Source organism: Peromyscus maniculatus, chromosome 22 (genome assembly GCF_049852395.1).
Source record: "Peromyscus maniculatus bairdii isolate BWxNUB_F1_BW_parent chromosome 22, HU_Pman_BW_mat_3.1, whole genome shotgun sequence".
Taxonomy (NCBI): domain Eukaryota; kingdom Metazoa; phylum Chordata; class Mammalia; order Rodentia; family Cricetidae; genus Peromyscus; species Peromyscus maniculatus.
Genome location: NC_134873.1, coordinates 32,269,041 through 32,295,216, shown reverse-complemented (window position 1 = coordinate 32,295,216; position 26,176 = coordinate 32,269,041). Strand labels below are relative to the sequence as shown.

The window sequence follows — 26,176 nt, the reverse complement described above, 5'->3', positions numbered from 1 at the left end:
CTCAATAGAAAAAAATTTTGAATGCATAATTCACAGAAAACCAATGAAATGTTTCACTTGAAATGTAAATCAAACAACTCTGAGATATATGCCCTTGGAGAGAATGAAAGCCAAATGCTGGTAAAAACCCAGTGTACTAGGCTGGGCACACAGGGCACCTGGCAGAGTGCTGGCCTGGCTGGCACAGGCCCTGGGTTCCCCAGCACCACACAGAATAAGTAAGATGTGGAGGAGGCACATGCCTGTAATCCTAGCACCCGAGAAGCAGAATTCTGCAAGTTCAAGGTCAGTGTGATCTACACACTCAGTTCCTGCCCAGCCAGAGCTACACAGCAAGACCTTGTCACAAAAATAATCAGATTAAATTTAAAACACTTATATTTCAGGGTGTAATGACAAGACAAATTCTGCACATGTTTCTATCAGATGAAAATCAGTCTGTGGTTGGTTGAACTCACCGACATAGTGAGGGAATGGTAGCTATGCAGATATACTTTAATCTATGTGCAAAAAAATGCACTGAAGAGGCATCGGGACGGCTGAGTGGGCAAAGGCTCTTGCTGCCGAGCTTAACGGCCCCAGTTTGACCCCTGGAGCGCACACGGTGGAAGGTAAGAGCCAGCTCCTACAGGCTGTCCTGACCTCTACACTGGTGCTGTGGCATGAGCATCCCCCACTGACAATAAAGAAATGGTAAAAAGCATCTTAATGCACTAAAATTTTTAGAAGTTTACAAACAAGAAACTTCTTTGAATCTAGGAAACTCAGTTAGAAAATGAAAATTTAATATACTCCCTGCAAGGTTTTTTTGTTTTGTTTTGTTACATGGGGGGATACTGGGGACAAACACAGGACCTTGTGTGTGTTAGACAAGCACTTTACAACTAAACTATATCCCTCTTTCCCTGGGACAATTTGGTTCTTTTTTTTTTTTTTTTTTTTTTTTTTTTTTGGTTTTTTCGAGACAGGGTTTCTCTGTGTAGCTTTGCGCCTTTCCTGGAGCTCACTTGGTAGCCCAGGCTGGCCTCGAACTCACAAAGATCCGCCTGCCTCTGCCTCCCAAGTGCTGGGATTAAAGGCGTGCGCCACCACGCCCGGCTGACAATTTGGTTCTTAAATCAGATGCGCATATTACTTAATAGGCACTTAGGAGTCTTTGCATTTCAATTGGGCCCACAAGTACTCTATTCCCAGGAAGAACAAAATCTCACAGGACAGATGCCCACCCTCCAATTGTTCTCCCAGAGGAGAACAATAACCAAGCACTGTCTGGTAAGAATCAGGGTACTGATAATCAATAAGGACTTCTTCGGACCACCGCAATGGACCAGAACTGAGACGGTGACAGGAGAATGACATCTTGACCAGCACTGCTGAATCCTAAGCATCTCTTTCCCATGACCCAGTTGTTTCTCTGCTTAGACGTAAACCTCATGGCGCAACCAGAAGATGAACTTGATGGTCCCTGGATCCCTTCTTCCTAACGTGTATCTCACTACGGTCTCTTTAACTGGAGTACTAAGTGGGTGAAGCCTAGGCTTTTGGGGATGCGTGAGCTGGAGTTTTTGCCCTAAAAAATATTGGTAATGTTACTCGTGTTTATTTTTATATGAAAAAGTCTTATTTAGTGAATTTTTTAAAAGCCTATTTATATTTCCCCACTGCTTTTGAAATAAGACTTTATGTATTCTTTCTTATGTATGTGTATTTGCACCTAATGTGGCTGGGAATAGAATCGGGTACCCCGCAAGAGCAGTCAGTGCTCTCAACCAGAGCCATCTCTCCAGTCCCATTTTAATGCTTTCTTAGCTGTCAGTTCAGACCCCAGCACCCACATCGAGCGGCTCACAAGAGCCTGTAACATCAGCTCTAAGGGATCAGACACTCTCTGGCTTCCTCAGGCACAAGTACACACCCATGCACATATACTCACACAGACAGAAACATAAATAGCAAAAATAAATAAGTAAAAATGTTAAAATAGGGGCTGGAGAGAGAACTCAGCAGTTAAGAACACTCGATGCTTTTCCCGAGGACCCAGGTTGGATTCCTAGCTCCCACATCATAGCTCACACACCTCTGTAACTGCAGTTCCAGGGGATCCGGTGCCCGGTGCTGGCCTCTGCAGGCACCCAGCACACACATGGTGCACAGACAGACATCCAGGCAAAACACTCATACAATAAACAATGAATAAAAATTTTGAAAATATAAAGTATTATAAACATTATAAAATTGTTAGAATTTTATAAACATGGTTACCATTGGTAATACTCTTGAGATACTCATTTCCTTTAAAATATTGATAAAATTTTAATATTTTAAAATAGGCAATAAACAATGGTAGAATCACATGACATACTGTAATGATATCAAGTACAAATCTTGAAGTATTTTCCTAAGATCTCTGCAGACAGCTTGTTACTGCCTTTGTCAAAACAAGCCCCACCCTCACACTGTCCCAATATTACTCCATGTTTAATTCTACTTACCTTTTCAAAGCTGAAAAAGTTAGCAGTGTTTCTAAGTGCGTCGCAGACTGTAGGTCCCTTTTCCTCACGGAGTGCTGATGAATATTAGACAAAGAGAGGATATCGTAGTCTGAGAGCAAAGAGTCAAGCTTCTCTGAAATAAAGGTAAAAAGGTATTAGCAGGCTGGATCAACAGCTCAGTTGGTTAAGAACATTTGCTACTCAGTCTTGAGGAGGACCTGATTTCGCATCCCAGCACACACATCAGACAGTTGAAAAACACCCACGACTCCAGCTCCATGGGATCTAAAGCTGTCTTCTGGCCTCTGTGGGCACCCACATGTCCAGTCACACAGACACAATTTTAAAAATATATCCTTTTTTTTTTAAGGATTATGGAGGCTAAATCAGTGGCTCAGCAGTGAAGAGCTCTTGCTGCTCTTCCAGAGGACCTGGGTTCAGATCCCAACACTCACATGGCAGCTCATAACCATCTGTAATTGCAATTCCAAGGAGGAGAATCCAAGGCCCTCTTCTGACCTCCATGGATACCAGGTATGCACATGGTATATATACATATATACTTACAGGAAAAAAATTCATAGAATAAAAGTAAACAAATCTCTAACAGATCAATAAAGGTTGCCAGGGACTGAAGAGAGGGATCAACAGTGAAGAGCACTTTTTCTTACAGAGGAAGAGGACCCAGGTTCAGTTCTCAGCATCCACATGGCAACTCACAACCAGCCTTAAATCAAGGTCCAGGGAATCTGACACCCTCTTCTGACCTCCACTGGCACACACCACACACACGGTATACATACATACACACAAGCACACATTCATACACATAAGAATTAAGGAAAGCATTTCGAAGGTTTTCAGCACTTGAACCTACCAGTCAATGTGCCAGACACTAAGCGGAAGTGCTCAAAAGCCTAGCACAGCAAATCACGTTCTTAAAAAAACTGAATCTGAACTTAACAGAGATCTAAGTTCAAATTCCTAGGACATAAAAGGTTCAGATGCTGCCAAGTCAAATAACCAATGAAGCAAGCCGTCAGCCACACCTAGAAAGTCAGATTCCTGCAGAACAAACGACCCAGTTTCTCCTGAGGAAGGGCGGGGCAAGGGGAGACGGACTTAAGAACAGAGACAACTCCACTGTGGGAACCCTCTGGATCATGGCAAACACTCGAGCTGCGGGAAGACACTAACAACCTGGGAACCGAGGTTAGGTGCTAATAATCTGGTATCTCTGAAGAGTGCTCTCTATACACAATGAGAGTTCCAGATAGAAGGCTAGAATAGCATGCAGCTTTAAAATGTCCAGAAAAAAAAGTAGCTGATCCGGCGGGCGGTGGTGGCGCACACCTTTAATCCCAGCACTCGGGAGGCAGAGCCAGGCGGATCTCTGTGAGTTTGAAGCCAGCCTGGGCTACAGAGCGAGATCCAGGACAGGCACCAAAACTACACGAAGAAACCCTGTCTCAGAAGAAAAAAAAAAAAGAAAGAAGGAAGGAAGGAAGGAAGGAAGGAAGGAAGGAAGGAAGGAAGGAAGGAAGGAAGGAAGGAAGGAAGGAAGAAAAACAAATGTTCTGTATTAACAACCTAAGAAACCAAAACCAGGAAGGAAGGAAGGAAGGAAGGAAGGAAGGAAGGAAGGAAGGAAGGAAGGAAGGAAGGAAGGAAGGAAGGAAGGAAGGAAGGAAGGAAGGAAGGAAGGAAGGAAGGAAGGAAGGAAGGAAGGAAGGAAGAAAAACAAATGTTCTGTATTAACAACCTAAGAAACCAAAACCAGGAAAGCAAAGCCTTTGCACCAGAGTCCCCAAACCCAAGCTCCACAGCAGTCTGGGCTTGTTGGCAAGACTCAGTCTCAAACGCCAGAGCTAGCAGCAGCATATAGCTACCACTACCACCCCCCCAGACACATCAGCACCCGCTAACTCAGGGGCGAGGGCACTGGTGTCCAGAAGGAAATCAACACCAGCTGCTTTACCAGACCAAGTCACCAGCCAAGAAAACAAAGATGCGCTGCCTTCCACTGAGCAGAGTCCCGAGAGACTCCAAACCAGAGCTGCTGTAATCAAGTATGGCCACTCCTCTCCAGTCTCCACCAACAGACTCTGCTGCCTCCTCCAAGTGACAACTTCTAAAAGGGGCTTTAACTCAAAAACAGTAATTTTTAGAAGACAACATGGAGACTCGAGTCACTTTTAAAACTGTCTAAAAGGGAACTGGAGAGATGGCTCAGTACTTAAGAGTGCGTACTGCTCTTGTGGAGGACACAGGTTCTGTTCCCAGCACCCACATGGTGACTGACAACTGCCTGTCACTCCAGTTCCAGGGGATCTGGCACCCTCTGTTGGCCTCCACAGACATCAGACACAAACCTAATGTGCATATATACACACAAACACTCATACACATAAAATAAAAATACACACTGGCTGCCTAGAATATGTGAGCTGGTATTTCCTCTTCTTTCAACAATCATGGCGTTCAAATCATTTGAATGGACCTAGAATTCCCCAGGACAGGACAGCAGTAGCACCTGTGCTAATGTTTACTGTTACACAGTAAAAACTTAAATCTTTATAAAAAATGTCCAATTATTGGACAAAACGTCCAATTATTTTATGTCAACCAAAAATTAAGAATAATTTTATTTGGGGACAGGGTTACTATACAGCTATGCAGCCCAGGAACTTAAGCGCCCCAAGTGCTAGGATTACGGGGATTTGGGTTTGGGTTTTTTTTGTTTTGTTTTGTTTTTTTTGCTTGCTTGTTTTGAGCTTCTGAGACAAGGCCTCACTGTAGCCCAAAGTGGACTCCAATGTACAGCAACCTTCCTGCCTCAGCCTTCCAAGAGCTAGGATTAAAACCATGAGCCAGGCTGGAGAGATGGCTCAGTGGTTAAGAGCACTGACTGCTTTTCCAGAGGTCCTGAGTTCAGTTCCCAGCAACCACATGGTGGCTCATAACCATCTGTAATGAGATCTGGCGCCCTCTTCTGGCAAGCAGAACACTGTATACTAAATAAATAAATAAATAAATAAATAAATAAATAAATAAATAAATAAATAAATAAATCTAAAAAACAAACAAACCATGAGCCATCACATTCGTCCTCTAAGAGTGACAGCGCCGAGAGTGGTGAGGTGCGACTGAGACACAGTCTCCTGCAGTCCAGGGAGGCCCTGAACAGGCTACACAGCCTAGTCTAGTATGACCCCGAATTCCTGATCCCACCTCACCTCCAGGTACTGGGACTGCAGGCCTGCCTGTGCCACCACATCCAGACTTAAAATAGTGTTTAGGCCTGAAGAGACAGAGTAACTACTGTTCTTGCAGAGGTGAGGTTTAGTTCCCAGCCTCCAGACGGTAGCTCACAAGTCTAGTTCCACAGGTCCTCTTCTGACCTCCAAGGACACCAGACACACAAGTGGAACACAAACATGCATGCTGGCATAACAATCATATACCAAATTAAAACACATAAATTTTTAGAAAGTGAATCAATCCAAGAGCAGAGCCCCCTAAATATCCTCCACCCGTCTGTTTATCAGCTCATCCACCTGCTGCTATGAGCCAGGCACTAAATCACATCCAAGGGCTGAACCACAGTAGCAACAGAACAAAGTCCTTGCCTACTGAACACTCCCGTCAGTGGGAGCCACAGAATGCACAAGGAAAGGTATCCAAGCCAGGCCTGGGCCACACACCTTTAATCCGGGCACTCCAGAGGCTAGGCCAGGAAAAGCCTGAGTTTCAGCAGAGTGGGGGCTACATGCAAATTCCAGGTCAGTGAAATGCACTCATGGTTAAGACTCTGTCTCCAAAGAAAGGAGGGGAGGAAATAAAGGGATGGACTGGAGAAAGGGAAGGGGAAGAAGGAAGAGAGGGAACAGCAAAGGATCGGAGGACAGGGATGTGGACACTGAAGTCAGAGAAAAGCACTAAGCAGTTTCTGCAGTGTGGTCCTGTTAATACTACGCAAACCCGAGGGACGTAAGGGTCCAGGCATGCTGCTGCCAGATTAAAGCCAATCAACATCCAGTCACTTCTGCTTACGGCATGCTTTATCTCACAGATCACGCAATGGCCGAAAAGGAGACATGTTTTTTTTTACCACATCTTTTTATTATGGTATTGCTCACAGGGCCCCAGGCTGGCCTTGAACTCCTTCCTGATCCTCCTGCATCCACCTCCCTAGTGAAGGCCACCACATCTGGCTCTCCTCATAGCACTTTACCATAAACTATCCAGCACAGAAGCTTGGCCCATCAGGCTCATGTTCACAACTACATGAGTTCTCGATGCTGAGATGCCAATACCATCCTTCAGTCTTCAACTGCCTCGATACAGGCTGGTACATGAACTCAGTTTCATTTAAGATCATAATCACACCTACTGACTTAGAAACCTAACCTGGGTATTGTACTTTCATTGTCAATAAAACAGATCAGGGCTCCTCAAGAAGAGTGTGGTTCCCCCAAAACAGCTGCATGAGCAGCTGGGAGCTTGTTAGAAACACAGACATTCAGAAATCTCAGTGTCAGACATTTATGCTGCCTTCCAGGTGATTCTCATGTGAATTCAAGTTTGAAAACTGCTAAACAAGTCTGGCAGCATGATGGCTCCTACCGGTAATCTTAGTTACTGAAAGCTGGGGCAAGAGGGTGGCTGGAGTTCGAAGCCACCCTAGACACCCACCCTCCAAGGCCTCCTTGCGCCATACCATTAAGAGGAAAAAAGGGAAGAGGGAAGAGAAAACCACTTAGGCTAAAGTAAGCAAACAGCTAAAAATAATGCTTCCAGCTGGAGACCGAACACCTGATCCATAAGCAAGCCTGCGGGGACACTCCACACGGGGTTCTTCTCGCCCTCTACCTTAACATCAAGGCACAGAAGGCACCAGGCTCCTTTCTACAGGTGACACATGTTTAAGATCCGGCTCACCCAGTTCATTCTTTATTCAGCCTTGCATTGCTTTTAAAAACAAGAACCAGAGCCGGGCGGTGGTGGCGCACGCCTTTAATACCAGCACTCGCCTTTAATACCAGCACTCGGGAGGCAGAGCCAGGTGGATCTCTGTGAGTTCGAGGCCAGCCTGGGCTACCAAGTGAGTTCCAGGAAAGGCGCAAAGCTACACAGAGAAACCCTGTCTCGAAAAACCAAAAAAAAAAAAAAAAACCAAGAACCAGAAACAGGATAAGCTAAACTGGAAAACAGATGAGCTGCACAATGTCCCAAGGACTGGGGGAAACCATCCACCATTTAAAAGCCTGCTCACAGCAGGGTATCTACAAAGTTGAGCCAAGGGAGGGTTTTAAAATCTATTCATATCCCAATATCTTAACTGCATATAAAAATGGAGCTAGAAGAAAAGTAAGGGCAAGATAGAAACATTGTGAGTTATTTTGAGTATATTGTCTATAATAAGCGCCTTTTAAATGTAGCTTGATAACACACTTTAAAATAGTTAGTTACTGTGTTTCCATTGCAATTATTTTCTTTTAATAACTGGATATTACAAATTAGATGTCCTGGAGCCATTACAAACAACTCAATAAAAGACAGCTCTCTCAGAAGGCAAACTGGAACCATCTACTGCTCCTGACATGTCTCTCAGATACTGTGCCCTCAGATCCTCAGCCTCTGATTGCAGCTCACTTCCAGAACTTGGGGGGAGGGAGGCACACTCTCCTACAACCTTTGCAATGGCATTTCTCTCTAATCCTACCCAAATCTCTCCATAAAGTACAAACTGCTGTCTGGCATGGTGGTCACACCTTTAATCCCAGCACCCAGGAGGCAGAAGCAGGAGTGTGAGGCCAGCCAGTGACACACTGTGAGGCCCTGACACACACACACACACACACACACAAAGTACAACTCCCCGGACTTCACTCCACTATCATTTACTGCAGTCCATACTCAAAACTGAGACCCGAGGCCCTCGTTTGCTCAGTACCTGGTCACCGACTCTCGGAAAATTCCAAAGCAGTTGCCCATTCTGCTCTGTACGTGATTACAGCCACCATAGGAAACAGCTGAGCTTTTATTTTAGCTAGAAACACACTGAGGAAATGAGCCCATTGAAAAGGTCAGCTGGAGAAGGTTCTCTAAGTACCCACTGCCCTGATCTTCTCTGCCGAGTGCTGGAGTTTAGTCCCCCACCTGGCATTACCTGGTGGTGGTTAGTTAGGGACCTACCTTCCTTATGCTTCTGTATTTTCTCTATTCCCTTGCCTTTGCCTCAACTTTCCTGAACACACATTCTACACTTTTTTTGCTCTTTTCAAACCAGGACTCATTTCTTCAACTAATACTCACTAAGAACCTCCTGGCACTGGCAATGTGACAGAGATAAAAAGAAACACACTTTTAGTACACTGGAGAAGAACAATCACAGAATTATCCGAGAGTTCACCTGCCAAAGAGGAAGTGTGACAAGCCATATGGAAGGACACAGCAGGGCTAGCATCTGGAAGTAGTATTTCTATCAAAAGGATGAGGTCAGGATCGGAGGGATGGCTCAGCGGTTCGGAGCACCGGCTGCTCTTCCAGAGGATTTAGTTTGATTCCCAGCACCCACTTGGTGGCTTACAACTGTCTCTACCTCCCTACATGTCTGTGCAAAACACACATAAAAATATATTTTTTTAAAGGGTGAGGTATACCAGGCGGTGGTGGCGCACGCCTTTAATCCCAGGACTGGGGAGGCAGAGCCAGGCGGATCTCTGTGAGTTCAAGGCCAGCCTGGTCTACAGAGTGAGTTCCAGGAAAGGCACAAAGCTACACAGAGAAACCCTGTCTCGAAAAACCAAAAAATAATAATAACAACAATAATAATAAAAAGGGTGAGGTAACAGCTAAGAGAAAGCAAATCCCACACTGCAGAAGTGAAAAGATACTTCAGCTAAACTGCAGTGCGGAACACCACAGCAAGAATATGTCAGGAGACCAGCACCTGTGGCAGTGTACCCCTTTATTCCCAGCACTCAAACCACAGAGGCAGGCAGATCTCTGTGAGTGTCAAGCCAGCTTGATCTACATGTGAGTTACAGATTGGCGAGGGCTACACAATGAGACCCTCTCTAAAAAGAAAAAAAAAATAGGGCTGGAGAGATGGGTCAGAGGTTAAGAGCACTGACTGCTCTTCCAGAGGTCCTGAGTTTAATTCCCAACAACCACATGGTGGCTCACAACCATCTATGAGATCTGGTGCCCTCTTCTGGCCTGCAGACAGAACACTGTATATATAATAAATAAACAAATCTTTTTTTAAAAAAAAAGAAAGGGAGAGAGAGAGAGAGAGAGAGAGAGAGAGAGAGAGAAAAAAAGAAAGAAAGAAAGAAAGAAAGAAAGAAAGAAAGAAAGAAAGAAAGAAAGAAAGAAAGAAAGAAAGAGAAAAATAAAGATGATGTGTGAGACCAGAGAGGCGGATGGAGGTCAGCTACTGAACATGAAATGAAACAGTAAGGATTCTGGACTTTGAGTCAAGGCACTATTAAGTAGAAATCTCAACACACTTCAGTGTGGAACAAACAAGATTGGAATCTGGGAAATCAGTAAGCTGCTGAATGAACAGTGAGTATCACTAAAAAGACTGCTGGGATTCTGGTTTGGCTACCTAGGTGGAGGACATTCGTATGTATGTATGTATGTATACACACACACACACACACACACACACACACACACACACACACACACACACACTTACCCTGGGCTATAAAGAATCTTCTCTGTCCAAACAACAACAATGGGAAAAACAAAGCCTGGGCCACCACTGTCTGCTGCCTGTGCTGGAGACCCAAGGTCAGCACTCCAGAACACAGTCTGTGCAAGACGCCCCGGGAATGGATGAAGGGCTGAGAAGGAAAGCAGTGCTCTCTGCTGGGCCACACAACCAGATCCCTGAACTGAAACTGTGTGTGACTTTTGGGTTCACACCTGTCAGGGAGGACAGAGTGTCAGCTGTTTCAACTACTTCTCTATGGAGAGTGCTTACCGAGGCAGAGCCTAACCCATAACCCAGGTCAGGACTATCGAGTGCTGTAACCTGCAGCTGTTCAGCCCTGAAGAGTCCAGGTGAGCCCCTGAAGGAAGCCCCAGCCATGGGGCTCTGCAGCACACCGGCGCAGACTCAAGGATACAGGAGGGCAGCTTCAATAATCCCTCCCTAGCCCTCCCCAGCCCACTTCAACACTGCTTCCATGCTCACTCTTCTAATAAAAAACAAAGACAAAAAAAATGAACAATAAATCTGGACACACTACACTACCGTGCTTTGGAACACAGAGGTGAAAACATCAGCTGAATGTAGGTGGGGCTACAGAGAACAAGACAAGGTCAGAGACACAGATTCAGAAGTTGGGGAACATAAAGAGCAAGTGAAACCAGAGCAGTAGCTGAGACTCTTGAGTCTACAATTCCTGTTGGCAGGGTGTAGACAAAGAGGAAGTTGGGGAGGGGCATGCTGCTCTCTTGGCTGATTTGAGGGCAAAGCACAGCAGAAACCTTTCTTTTACTTCCCTACCACGGTGAAGATGACCATCTTGTTCTTTCCCTATCGACCCAGTTCACACTCTCTTCAAACTGTACTTCCACTTGTACAATGGTGAAGGATCCAAAAATCAACCACACCCAGATGTGGAGGACTTTCACACCTGACATTCTGGAAAGTCCCGTGAAAGCCCAAAGGACTTCTGCAACCCCTCCATTGTGGCTCTCCGATGAGTTCCTCATTCTATCACAGAAATAGTTCGTCTCTCTGACCACTCCTTCAGAGCAGAGTTATCTTTGCGGTAAGTATTTGGCTCTCATAGGATTGCAGCTTATAAATAGCATCGTTAGAACGAAGAGGCCATGCATCAAAACTCCTGAGTACAACTGTGCTGCTAATAATGAGCTGTGAATGGGGCTCCAGCTCAGAGCCTTGTCCAGAAACGCTGGCAAGCACTGTCCTACGGAGCTATATCACCACCCTAGACTTTTTATTAATTGGGTAGAAAAAAATGAGTCTCAGAAGAATGCAGTGATTTGTCATGTGCAAGAAGAGATGAACATAAAAGCCTTGTGGACATTTCAAGAACGGCATTTTTGTTTGTTTGGAAGTTCATGATATTATTTGTTGCTTAACCTAACCCAACAATTATTTAGACATGATTGTTCAAGACCAACAAATAGTTTCATAGTTTAAAGACACAGGGTTTTAGTGGTTTGTTTGTTTTTTCATTAACCTACTTGGTTCTATATTTAGACCATAAATGTACTAAATATTCCTTAGGTATATAATTTCCTGAAGGGCAAAAAGTACATAATAAACAGAAACTTAGCTTTTAAGGTATTCTGTAGGTCACCAAAAATGATTTCAGGAACTGTTATGAATTGCATAATTTAGGAAAGTTATGAGTCACATGAGCTTAGTCATGATATCATAGTGAAGTTGCAGCTGGGGTGTGTAAGTCTCACTTTGATTTCAAAACTGTTTTTCCTTTGTGTTACTCTGAATAAAAGAGGATGTAGTGGGTGGAAGAAGTAGGTCACAGATTCTGTGTCTGAAACATTGTGAAATTTACCTTGAGTTTATCAGCAACACACACACACACACACACACACACACACACTTGCCATAAGCACATCCTAACGCACTCTCTGTGGTTTCAGATGTGTCTGTTAAGGCCTCTGAATGAGTCTCTTCCCATCAAGCCATCAGCTTTGAAAGTGGTTATCATTTAATCTTTGTATTTCAATACCAGGTGTAATTCCTGGCAGCCCCAACATGAGTCCTTCAAATTTCACATCAAGAGATTATATCCATGGGTTTTGATTTTTGTTTTGTTTTTCTGACATAAATGTGCGATATTTTGCTATTAAATTAAAAAAAAAAAAAGAAAGAAAAGAAAAGAAAAGAAGTAACCCAAGCATTCTGGAGGCAGAGGCAGATCTATGTGTTCAAAACCAGCCTGGTTTGCATAACAAGTTCCAGGACAGTCAGGGATATCTAGTCAGACTGTGTCTTAAAAATATTTAAAAGTCCTATGATCTGCAAATGTTACTGAGAATATATCTAGAAATAATGTAGTTTTCCTCTACATTGTATGATTCCCTAGGATTCATGCTTTTCTTTCCACCGGCGGATGAAAGAATGGTAATAAACTGCCAGAGTGCTGCAAAAATCACCTCAGTGTCTCAAATGCAAGTTTATTCTTAATAGCATCCTTAAAATGCAGCATGTCCTTATGCCCCGCTATCCATCCTGAAAATCTTTCCTTCAGTTAGTGTCAACTTAAGATTTCAGCACTTCCTAACTAGCTCCTTTACCTTTCTTTAAACTTGTCACTTGTAATCCATTTTAAAATGCAAACACACACAAGAAAGTTATTTGGATAAAAAAAAATACAATACATTCAATGTCTGCACCTGTCAATTACAGCATCTGTTCAGTAAAATAAGAAACAAACACAAGGCCAAAAACTAACAAGGCTGGGAGTGATGGTGTTAAGTCTTTAATCCAGCACTCAGGAGGCAGAAGCAGACAGAGCTTTCTGAGTTGGAGTCCAGCCTGGTCTACACAGCAAGTTCCATGCCAACCAGGGCTACATAGTGAGACCCTGTCTCAAAACAAACATAAAGAAAACCCACAGGGTTTCAATCTGCGTAAGAAAATACCATAATGACAAGATCTTAACGTCACACAATGGGGAATGCACTGTGTCACACTTCATTACTGATAAACTGAAATGTCTTAGATGGCAACACTGGCAAACTAAACTGCCCTAAAATACCCGATAAATTCCCTATCACCAAACTTGACACCTCTAGCGCATGTCCATCCCTACAATCAGATCTCTCTAGAAAATCTACGCAGGAACCCTTTAGTTTCTAGGCTCGAAACTGTTTAAATAAGTCAGCTCTGGTAATTTGTTTAAAACTGCAAGAAAAGCACTCATGATGGCCAGTCCATTCAAAAGTTGGATTAGGAAGTTTCGGCCTGGCTCTCTCCACCAAGCACCTCTCCAAAAAAGTGCTTGGATCTCCAAGACTCCAAATCCAGTCAGAAAATGCAAATGAAACTACTTCAGCCGGCGCCTTCCAGCCAGATTACTGCTTAAGTACCTCCTTACAGAAGAAAATTCAAGTCAGCCTTTGAGAGCCGGCAAGTGGTGTGGAGCTGTGGGGCCCGTCCTTTCTCCCAGGGTCCTGCTTTTGACAGAAGCACCTAACACCTTCGATTCACTTATCAGCAAGCAAAGGATCTCGACCTCTCGCACACTCCACACGCGAGCCCCCCACATGCCTGCGCACCTCTTTTCTGAACACATCCCAGAAATGCAAACCTCGGCGACGGGACCCGTCCCAGGCCCTAGGTCCCTGGGAAGAGACCCCCCCGTCCAGGATGTCCTCCTCCCTCACCGAGCCACAAGCCCATCCATCTCTCTCCTCCAGCTGAAAGCCGAGCGCCACACCCCCTTCCCACACTGCAAACTTGGGGACGGACGCGCCACTCTGGCCCAACACCCCGCCCCCGGCGCCCCCCGCGCCCCTCCAAGCTCCCCGGGGCCAGCCTTAACCAGTTTGCTCCCCCCCACGGCTCTCACCGAGCCTCGGCTGGGAGCCAGAGCCCGTTTCCTCCGGAGGTCGGGGCGCCAGGACGAAAGACACCAGGGCGGTCAGGAAGAGGAGACGCTGCCTCATGTTCCCGTCCGCCGCCTCTCCGGGGAACCCGCTCCTGACGAGTGTCCGGGGAAACGGCTCACATGGGGAAGAGGCGGCGATCCGCCCCGGCACGGCCCCGCAAACTTTTTCCTTTTCCCTCCCGCGCCGCCTACAGGGAAGAACGAGAGCGAAGCTCCAGGCCCCGGAAGTGCAGGCGGTGCTCACCGAGAAGGAGCTCAGCCCGCTTCCGGCCGCAACCCCCAGACGCCCCCTCGGCGGCCCACAGCCGGAAGAGGGGGGCCGCCGCGTGGCATTCTGGGAGGCGTGGCTCGGCCCGGCCCGGCCCGCCCCGGCCGCCATCTTGTGTGCTCTGTCCCTTCCTGGGTCCCTCTGGGGCCGGCTTGTCCTGGCGCCTGCCTGCCTGGCCCGCAGCTCGCGACGCCCTGGCTCGACCCGGCGCGCTCTCTCGCCTCTGTCCCCGGGTGACCGCGGCGGGGAGGAAGGTGGGAGCGGATGGGCAGGCCCTCGGGCGCGAGCGGCCGCCTCCTGCATTCTGGCCAGCGTCCCCCGTGCAGCCCGGTCCCGAGCGAGGTCGCAGGCGCCGGTGACCGGATGGGGGCGTGAAGCCCGCCATGCGGGTCTGGCGTGCAGTTTAGCATCTTGCTGCCGGGGACCCGGCCTCCGCTGCCACTGAAATGACTGCACATTCGGCTTCCGAATGTGCACTTATTCGCTACCTGGCGGCTCTCGGCGGAGGGTCTCCAGGAACCGGAAGCCTAACCGTTCCCGGGAGCGGCCATCGACCCCTAACTCGGGTGTGCATGTTTCCCTGCTCGATCCCTCCTCGAGTTTGGAGTCGTTTTTTTTGTTTTTGTAAGTTCTGTTTGTGGTGCTGAGTATTACTAGCCCTGGTCAGATTCCAAGTTGCCTTCCTGAGGAAGATAAACTGTGATTCAAATGTGTTCCTCCTGGAACGTCCCAGTTAACATCTTGCATCATTTTCAACAGTTACTCAGTTTGTACTTTTTTTTTTTTTTTTTTAGCGTGTTAGCTAAACCTAGTCTGTACATCCGAGGTATGAAATGCTTTCAACTACACATACGCATGCATTCATGGCACCTAAGCAAAAAAACAAGAAAAAAAAGTTCACCCCATAAATTTGATGTGACATCTGTGTATGGCGTTTTAATAATAGAAATCTTAACAGTATTTCTTCTTTTGAGTATCCAGGCTCCCTATCCTCAAGTCTGTAACTTTAGTACACTGTAGATTATATTTTTGTGTCCCCTGCAATGCCCTGCTCAAAAAAGGCAATGAGCTATGTTTAGTAAATGTTATTTGGGTGGTTCTCAACCTTTCTAATGCTGTGACCAATTAATACAGTTCCTCAGGTTGTGGTGACCCCCATAATCATAACATTATTTTGTTGCTACTTCATAACTGTAATTTTGCTGTCATAAATGGTAATGTGAATATCTGATATGCGGGATATCTGATATGCAACCCCCAAAGGGGTCACAACCCATAGGCTGAGAACCACTGCTGGGTTTTTTGTTTTGTGATTTTGTTTTTTGTTTTTGTGGGCGCCCACAAAGGTTTCCTAGTGAGATCTGAGTTTGCTTCACACAGCAGGGCTGCATTAGGGGATGGCTGGACCACGTGCATGGTCACCAGGTGTCTGAGATGGTTTGCACTTGGCTGTGCTGGAGGAGGTCTTTTGCTCCACCCCTTGGCATTCCTTTAAAAGCTCTTTTAGCAGAGACAGAAGGGGCTGGTGGGTTTGAACCCAGGCCCTCCCAAGGCTATCCTGCATTTTCTCTCTCCTCTATACTTCTATCTACATGTTCCTCATTTCTCTCTGCGCAAGGGTACCCTGGGGGAATAAGAGGGAGCTGGTCTCCCTCATTTTTTAAAAGCTCCTGATCCACTTTATTATAACAGGAAGCCCTGCGTTTCCAGGGCAAGTCCTGATTTCGAGTAATCTTTGACAGTCACAAGTCGGGATTTGAATTATGATTCTAACTTGAAGTTCATCTTTGATTTAGCAATAGTCCATACCTTCAGAACAAAAGCTGCACTGGGGAACGGCAGGCCAGTGGAACAGGGCCATGCTGGATAGAGGATGTGCTGGCCGGTGCCTGCACCCCAGCGCTAGGAGGCTGACACGACACAACAGGCAGGACTGTGGAGGGACTCTGAAAGTCGGAAACTGACAGTCCAGTCTGGCCCTCAAGGGTTTGTTGTTTGGGATTTGTTTGGTTTGGGCGGGAGGAAAAGGCAACGGTTTGGTGTACTGTCTGAGCTAGGTTTATTTTGTAACCCTGCCCAGGCCTTCCTCAGCCTCCCATGTGCTGGATGACGAGGCATGAGCCACCACACTTGGCTTCAAGCTTTTATTCTTTTACTCTCAGAAGATTGGGGAAAGAGGGGGGGCGGGAGGACAGGGGAATCCGTGGCTGATATGTAAAATTAAATTAAATTATAAAAGGAAAAAAAAGAAACACGTTCCCACTAGGTAACCTTTTCATTATAAATGTAACTGGTTGCAACATTTGAAATTCCAATCGTAAACGTATATACACTTAACTGCCAGTCATCCTTTCACTGTCTGCCAGTAAAAGAGAAATACCTCCAGCTCCGCACCGTTGTTGGATCCTCCACCACTGTCCAGTGACCCTTTTTATAGTCAGCCGACTCCTACACTGGTGTCTCCCTGCACTGTCGCTGTGTGACGTAGGGCATATTATATACATGCAGTAGAAATAATGGCATGAAGTCATTTCCAAAGTTAGGTTTTGACTTACTCTTCCATCTCACCTTCTCCCGTCTTTATTGTTACTGTTGTTTTAAGTCTTAGTCTTTCGGGGTGGTCTCAAAACTAAGATCCTCCTGTCTCAGCCTTGCCGGTGTGTTGTTGGCGAGCTTCTCTCCAGGTTCCACCAAGCCCCGCAGTCCCACAATCCACGTATAAAATAATCACTCAGACGCTTATATTACTTATAAACTGTATGGCCGTGGCAGGCTTCTTGCTAACTGTTCTTATATCTTAAATTAACCCATTTCTATAAATCTATACCTAGCCACATGGCTGGTGGCTTACCGGCGTCTTTACATGCTGCTTGTCCTGGCGGTGGCTGCAGTCTCTCTCCCCACTTCTTCCTGTTTCCCCAATTCTCTCTCTTTGTCCCGCCTAGACTTCCTGCCTGGTCATTGGCCATCAGTGTTTTATTTATATAGAGTGATATCCACAGCACTGGTGTTCTAGTACTCCAGGTATATGCCACTGAGAAAAGCCAATATTCATGCTCTGAGAGCACACAGGAAACCCACAGAGGGATGGGTAGGAACAAAGGCCACCAGCCAAAAGTTTGAGTTTGATGGGAATTCTACAGCTGCCGCAAACTTCTGAGATCATTGCAGCCCTGCCTGATCCTCAGAAACAAGATCAGAAATGTTTACTGGGGTGCAGAGATGCTCCACAGGTGAGAGACCCACATGGTAGCTGACAACCAATTCCAGGGAATCCGATGCCTTCTCGGCTCTAGACACCAAGAACGCACATGGTGCACAGACACAATGCACACAAAACACCCATAAAATCAATTGTAAAAAGGTTTACTCTTTTATTATCCTACTTAAGACAATCGGGTATAGACTTCACCATGTAGTCTTGATCTGGGTTCATCTTAACATCTGAAATAGCTTTTACGATTCAATGAAGGAGCCTCTTAGCCAAGAGTGCTGGGAGGCAGAGAAAGCGGATCCTTGAGTTCAAGGCAGCCAGGGCTACACAGAGAACCCCTGATGCTGGGGGATGTCTTTCTATATGCTGTGAATGTATATTGTTCCCATTGGTTAATAAATAATGGCAAGGCAGCTTAGAGGCAGGCAGGAAATCCAAGGAGAGAGACAGGAAAGAGAAAGGCAGAGTCTAGAAGGGGCCAGCCTGCAGCCCACAGAGCAGCATGCCAGCAGACCAGTAAAGCCACAGAACACACGGCAAAACAGATTAATAGAAATAGGTTAACTTAAGATGTAAGAGCTAAATTCCCTGCCGGTTCCACCCTCCTGAATGCTTAAGGGAAGTTCCTTGTCTGTGTATCCTGCATAATGGGCGTTAACAGCTTAGATGCAAGATTGTAAAACATCAGTTTCGAACTTCTTTTGGAGACAGGGTTTCCTGTGTCCTACCCCTGCACTGGTCCCTGCCTCTGCCTCCTGAGTAGTGAGGTGGCAGGTGAGGTGTGCAGTGCCCCATTTATGTGATGTGGGGTCAACCAGAGCTTCCTCTATGCATGCTAGGCAAGCACTCTACCTATGGAGCTACATCCTCAACAAGGACATTTCTTAGTGGATCAGTAAACCAGAACGACTGTAACTGGAGTCACATTTCTCTTCAAATTGGAAAAGAGAAAAAGAAGTCATTTCATTGTGAAATGAGTCATAACGTTATTTCAAGAAGATCCATCTCGAAAACTTGAGCTTTGTATCACCTCCCCTTACACGTCTTACAGAATCACCTGCAGTGGATAGCCTGGATATGTGAGTGAGTGTCATGCATCCCCCTTCTGAAATGCCCGTTTCCCGTGGGAGCTCTGAGTAATTGGACCACATGAGAACTAAGCATAAGAAGAGTATGAATGAAGAGAGTAAATGGGAAGGAGCTTGATGGAAATTACTTAAGGTCTAAAGTGGCCAAGTTCTGACTTGAATTGATTGGCCCTACAGAAAAGACCAATTCTCCAGGCAGTGGCCTGGGACCTTAACTGAAAGCTTGTTTCCAACATTCAGAATCTGCTAATATGAAAGAGACCCATATCGTATCTTTGCCCTGAAAAGATTCATTCTGGTTGGTTTGTGACAGGGTCTCCTGTAGCCCAGGTTGGCCTGGAACTCACCAGGTAGGCGACATGGCCTGGTTTACATGATGCTGGGGGGACCCAGTACTCCACACAGAGCAGACAAGTACTCACCACTCTCCAGATCAACAGAGTGTTTACAGGCAGCTGAATATAAACCAAAAGCGGGGGAGATGCCTCCTCGTGCAAAGGACCCGAGTTGGTGTCCCAGTCCTCAAAAGAGGGTGGGCAGCAGGAACAGCTTGTCACTCCACCTGCAGGGGACCTGACACCTGGCCTCCACGGGCACTTACACCAGTGCACATATTCACACACACGTTATTAAAATTAAAAAATAATAAACCCAACACAAATGAGATACCCGCTTTCTTCGAAAGCCAGGTCAAGCCTGTTGATTTCTTTCACTGGGCAGTGGTGGCACACACTTTTTTTTTTTTTTTAAGCACACCTTTAATCCTAGCACTTGGGAGGAAGAAGCAGTCAGATCTCCAAGTTCGAGGCCAGCCTGTTTTACAGAGTGAGTTCCAGGACAACCAGGACTACACAGAGAAACCATGTCCCTCCCTCTCCCCCCCCAAAAAAAATGTTCATTTTTGCATAACTTTACAGGAAAGCTAGAGCATTGCATTGTATTCCAGTTTACTAGTCACCTAGCATCCCTAATATGTGTGTACATATAATATATATTGTCAAAACTAAGAAATTGGGGGTTGGAGAGATGGCTCAGCAGTTAAAAATACTGATTCTTGCAGGAGCCCAGTGCCAGGGGATCTGACACCCTCTGCTGGCCTCCAAGGGCACCAGGCACACATGTGGTACGCAGACATACATGAAAGCAAAACACTCATACACATAAATTAGAAAGGAAAAAGGCAGCACTGGTATAAATGAACTGGGAAGTCTGATTTAAGGCCCCGGGCTGTGGCAGTTACAGCAGCCCCCGGACACTAATACAGTGCTGAGTTTCCTCACATCTCTGCCTGCTTATAGACATAGGCAAAGAGCCCTATGTTACTACGATGCAAATATCTGGGCTTTCAAACCCATTCTGACAGGATGATGCCGGAGACAGCAGAAAACGAGAATGCTTGCATGTCTCTCCCAACTTCTGAATCCCGAGGCTGCGTCTCCTGTGACTAGTCCTTCCACTGGCCCCATTTTCACTTGACGGAGTACAATGCAATCTCTAAGTCCAGGTGTTACCCAGCAATTTAACCTCCTTCCCTTGGTCCAAGGCTACTGTCAAGTAGCTGTGTCTGTCCTTCCCCATCTTCCATCCCATTCTGCCCACTGGCAGAGAGCCCTCCCTAAGTCATAAGACATCAGCTAACACATGCCAGGAGACTGGAAAGAGAGAAACAAGAAAATAACCACAAGTTTTAGTAAAGGGCCCTGCAAAAACAGACCAGAATCTAGAAGGGGCTTTTACACTTAACAACAATCAGATGTTTTAAACAGATGTTGACTTGGAGCCAGAGGGGTTGGTGTTCCTCCCACTTTAATGCTCAGTAAATTGATGAAAGTGTAGAAGTTCCTGGCTACTGGCAGGCAAGCCCATCCATTGAGTCAGGAACGGTTTACTCCTAAGGACAGGATCAGGGAGCATCTGCTGTAGACTCCCTGGTCAAGCAGTGCAGCATTCACATAAGGGTGACGTGGGAAGTGTCACCAGATTTGACCAGGATTTGCTCAAGAAAGCATGCAGCATTTAAACTAGACAAAAGCATTCAATTGTGTTCAGACTGTGCATGTGCCACAGAGAAAAACCCACTTAGTGGGCCTTAGGAGTCCCTTAATTCTGGTCCTGTGTGATCTGTGCAGTGTGGTGCTTTGCTTTAGACCTATTGGCCACCTACGGGGGACCCTTGGGTAGATACCATTTATTTATTGGCTTACTTAGTATAGATCAGACAAGTTCATGAAGGCGTAGACCACTGACTCATTACCTGTATAAGGTGCAGTCCTTTGATCATTCTTTGATTGGTTGACATTGTAGAATATAAAAGAACAGCTGAGGGCGGTGGTGGCGCACGCCTTTGATCCCAGCACTCAGGAGGCAGAGGCAGGCATATCTCTGTGAGTTCGAGGCCAGCCTGGGCTACAGAGTGAGATCCAGGACAGGCACCAAAGCTATAGGGAAACAGTCTCGAAAAACCAAAAGAATGACTAACTAAAAAAGGAGCTGGAAGGCCAGTCGTCCACTGATGTCACCTCCACCACCTCAGTATCAGGTCACTCAAGTTAAGCACTTCATGTAGAAGTCTAATGAGATCTATTTCGGGAGATGTGAGAGCAACCATGCTCTTACAGTCAAGAGCTCTTAAAGAGGTAGAGGACTGTATGCCCTTGAGATCTGTCTTAAACAGAGAGGGGATAGCCTAAGTTAGATATGAAACGTCATCTGATTTTAAAGACTAATCAATGTGCATCTCATTAAAATGTGCACATTTGGCTTTCTGAGTTTTGTCGAATGCGGACGTTGTACCACTCTTCCTATAACTAAACGGAGTCTTTCCATCCACTTCACAAAGGCAGCTGGGCTGGGGAAATGGCTCAGCAGTTTAGAGCACTTCCAGAGACCTGGGCTCAGTTCCCAGCAACTGCCCAAAACTCAGTTCCATAGGACCCGACACCCTCTCCTGGCCTCCACGTGCAATGCACTCACACCATACACAATACACACAAGCAAAACACCCACACACAAACAAAAATAAAATCCTGTCAGGATTTTTGTTTGTTTGTTTGGAGACACGGTTTCTCTGTGTAGCTTTGGTGCCTGTCTTGGAACTCACTCTGTAGCCCAGGCTGGCCTCGAACTCAGAGATCCGCCTGGCTCTGCCTCCTGAGTGCTGGGATTAAAGGCGTGCGCCACCACTGCCCAGCTCAAGATAGATTTTTATTGCCTACATAATTTGAAAAGTCTCTGGTAAAACTTGACAAGTCTACAAAGACTGGAAAAATCTATCTTTTATCATCTAATTTAAACAGTTCCTCAGATACATTCTTATCAATGTTCTCCCTTCAGACAGCCTCTCATGGTACAACCCAGGCTGGAATCTCTTTGTTGTCTTCCCAGCTGTGGCGATACAGGCATGTGACACCATGCTCAGTCATCTATGAGCTGTTAGCTGGTACCCAATACACATAACTTGTTTTTTAAACAGGGTAGCCTGTAGCCTTGGCTGTCCTGGAACTCTCTATATATACTAGACTGGCGTCAAATGCTCAGGTGCCCACCTACTTTTGCCTCCCAAGTGCTAGGATCAAGGACATGCACCACCATGCCCAGCTCAACACGTAACTCTTAGATGACTGCCTTGAAGAGTATTTTATAGCTCAGGACGTTCAGGTGAGTGTTTACTACACACATTGGCTGCACAGACATGGAGTTAGGTGCTCACCATGGAGAATATATAGTAAGAACTAAACACACTCACATATAAACTATATATATATATATAGTTTGTGTGTATGCATAGATTAGATAGAAACTCATGGGGGGGGGAGGTAAGGACTAGAGAGATGGCTCAGTGGTTAAGAGCACTGCCTGCTCTTCCAGAAGACCAGGGTTCAATCTTGGCACCCACATGGCAGCTCACAACTGTCTGTAACTCCACTTCCAGGGGTTCTGATACCCTCACAAAGATATGAATGCAGGCAAAATACCAATGCACATAAAAATATTTTTAAAACTCTCATTAATGGAGAGACTTGAAATCATTTTCATTACTACTAACAGCTACCACAGTGGGTGCCCCTCCCCACCTCTTGAAGAGTCTCTGCAATCCAGTCTGAGCCTTCCAAGTGGCGGTATTTACAGGTCTGTGCTAATGTAAGGCTTAAAGTAAACTTTTTGTTGTTTTGAGACAGGGTTTCTCTGTGTAGCCCCCACTCTGTAGAACAGGCTGGCCTCGAACTCAGAGATCTGCCTGCCTTTCTCCCGAGTGCTGGGATTAAAGGTGTGTGCTACCACTGCCCAGCTCAGGCAAGTCAACTCTTGACTAAAGAGAAACAAAGTCATTTCTTCTCTGGGTCCTGATTTTTTTCCTAACTTAGTAACAGAACTGTCTCCTAGTTTTCCATCAGAGGATGCTAATTAGAAGCAAAATCACTGCTTTAATAGTTTTTTAAACCTTTCATTCCCAAGTTACAGTCACTTTCTGTGTCTGTCCTTGGCAATCTAGGGCAATAGGCCTACCTGGTACAGCAGACAGTTTTCACTTTATTAGAACCCTCTATTCTAATTTAGGCTGTCCTGATATACCCAAGACCTTTGCATGCTAAGAAATCACTGGGATTCACTGCCAGCCCTTTAATTTTGATCAGCATTTCCTCCCTCTCCCCCAGACAGGAGGGTCTCATGTAACCCAGGGGGCCTTGAACTCACTATGTAGTTAAGGATGGTCTCTGCTTCCAAAGTACTGAGATTATACATGTGCCACCATACCTGGCTCAGAATGGGTCTTCCTGCCTCTGCTTGAGTAACTGGAATTACAGGTGCTTGCTACCTGCTCAACCTATTACCCCTCCCTTCTGATACCCACAATCCTCCACCCATCTGGAAATCCTCTGATGCATTAAGTCACAGGCAGCTTTCCTAGCTCAGGAAGGTGGCAGCTGTGAAGGTGTATGGATCAAGTTCTATCCGATCCCTGACCCTAACACTAGTGCCCACACATGGAAGGCAGACAGCTTGACTTCTGGGCTGATCATCTCTCCACCATTCCATCAAACCATCTTTCACTCATCAAGTCTAAAAGGTCACTAACCTCACCTATTTATTCTCATAGTTCTAACGCTGTGGTGTTACCACCAGTCTCTGGTCTACCAGTGAACCACTTCTCCAAGATTCTTGATGGGGTCCAGAAATCTGGGGTAAAAAATGAGATCACAGCGAATGGTTTAAACAAAGGACCTGGTGAGAAGACTCCCAGGATGAAATAGCAGCACACTTAGTACTAATTCCAGATGGAAAGAAAGGAAAACCAAAGCCCTAGTTAATGCCTCAGCCAGCTATCCTTCAAAAGCTCACATTACTGGGGTAGGATGGTGAGGAAGGATCACACAGGTGCCTGGTTAGCAGGGATTTTTGCAAGTACTGTTTACTTCTAGTCCACAGGAAGGGGAAGCTACTTACAGCCCCCTCTTCTAGGAAACAACAGACCATAAACTTCAGTTAGCTGCACACCCAGCTGTCCCAGAAGGCTCCGCTGCTGTTCCACAAAGCAAAAATACATAAATCTTATTTTGCAGACAGGGTTTTTCTGTGTAGCTTTGGAGCCTGTCCTGAAACTCATTTTGTAGATCATACTGGCCTTGAACTCAAGAGATCCACCTGCCTCTGCCTCCTGAGAGCTGGGATTAAAGGAGTGTGCCACCACACCCAGCCTTGGAAAGAAATTTCACAAATTTAGAGTTCAAGGATTAGGTATACCACAAACGCCTAGAAGCATGAGGTCCTGGGTCAATCCCCAGAAATGAAAATTAGTGAAAAAGGAAACCCTCCAACATGGCTTTAAAGCCTCCCATCACTCCAAACCCTTACTTATTTACACTTTCCCCTGAGGAAAGATGTCGTTTTCCGATCTAATGCTATGGAGCCATAAACCAGGTCAAAGACTCCAGGACTTCAGATATCAAGTTCTCCTAGATGGAGAAGACATTCCTACTTCTCAAAGATTAATTCATTCTTCTGTGTGTGCACATGCATACCAAAGCCCCAGAAGGCACCCTAGGGTAGGAGTTCCGGTGGTTGTCAGTTCTGGAGACCAAACCCCAGTGCTCTGAAAAAGGAGCAGCAGGCACTTTTAAGGGCCGAGCTGCCTTTCCAACCTTGCAAGAAGACATTCAAATGTGGGACTGAGTACAGAGAGGCCACCCCAGCAGTCCACCATCTGACTTTACTCACCCTTTACAGCTCAACACGAGAGTCTCCCAGTCCAAATGCACAACATTCTCATCGCCGCTCAAGTACCTGTAACTTCAGAGTATCCTACAGATTGCAATTCAGGGGGAACAAACTCCCATTAACTGTCTTCTTTTTTTCTTTGCTGTTTTTGTTTTGAGGAGGTTTTTGTTTGTTTTGAGGAACTATGGATCAAACTTAGAGCCTTAGCTATTCTTTTTTTTTTTTTTTTTTTTTTTTGGTTTTTCGAGACAGGGTTTCTCTTGTGTAGCTTTGCGCCTTTCCTGGAACTCACTTGGTAGCCCAGGCTGGCCTCGAACTCACAGAGATCCGCCTGCCTCTGCCTCCCGAGTGCTGGGATTAAAGGCGTGCGCCACCACCGCCCGGCTGAGCCTTAGCTATTCTAAACAAGCTTTCTACAAGGTCCCACTATGTAGCCCTGGCTGGTCAAACTCAGCTCAGCTGCCTGCCTCTACCTCCGAAGGGTTGGGATTAAAGGCAAACACATAGTGTGCCTGGCTACCCAGCAAGTAGGGGCCATCAATTACGGACCATCTTAACATTTTTTAAATGCTGTGTTAAAATGCTTTTAAATTCTTGCTTTGATTCCCTCAATAAACAAGTTTAAGGAGCTGGGAATGCACCCAAGTGGGAGACATTCTAGCATGTACGAAGCTCTGAGAGGGAAGGGAAGAAAGAGTCAAGAGAAATGGAAGGGAAAGAGCCAGAATGGAGCTTTGTTCTACATTCACACTTTGGAAAACTAAGAGGATAAACCTACAATGCTAATTTTTCAAATTATGTTGCCTTGAAAAATCATTTCTCAAACTAATACAGGTTAAAAAGAAACACTGATATTATAAAATCAGCATGAATGTACAAGTGGTAGACAGAACGCTTAAAAAGTGGGTTGCCTGGAAACTAGAACTCCTGCTCTTACATGCTCATGTAATGGAAGCCCAAGTCTAACACCAGCCAAGGCTCCTGGGCACAGGAGAAGCTTTTCTAGTTTTCAAGTGTCCACTTTACTCCATGACACCTAACCACATTATCATTCACATCTGAGAAGAGCTGGCCCATGAGATGACCTGGAGAAATATAGATCAATTGTACACAGTGCCAGGCACCCCACAGTATACCAACCACAATGCAGAAATATGGGTATCACAACTACATTTCACATAAAAAGAAATAACAATAAACTTCAAAAAGTAGTAAATTCACCTGTTCCTTAAAATATGGGTATGCAAATGGTACAAAGCCATAATAAA

General features: G+C 45.8%; 1 protein-coding gene across 2 annotated transcripts in view; it reads right to left on the bottom strand.

Annotated features, from left to right (window-relative positions):
• The window catches only part of Adam17 (ADAM metallopeptidase domain 17), a 49,891-nt gene extending 35,474 nt beyond the window's left edge, over positions 1–14,417 (bottom strand). Inside the window, exons 1-2 of one of the 2 annotated variants that reach the window (XM_006976617.4) lie at positions 14,084–14,417; positions 2,493–2,625 (exon numbers count right to left, since the gene is read on the bottom strand). In XM_006976617.4, the coding sequence (XP_006976679.3) occupies positions 2,493–2,625; positions 14,084–14,180 (230 nt within the window). In that variant the 5' untranslated portion in view covers positions 14,181–14,417. The remainder of the gene's footprint in view (positions 1–2,492; positions 2,626–14,083) is intronic. The other variant, XM_076559256.1, reaches the window with a different exon arrangement.
• Between the last annotated feature and the right edge of the window lie 11,759 nt (positions 14,418–26,176).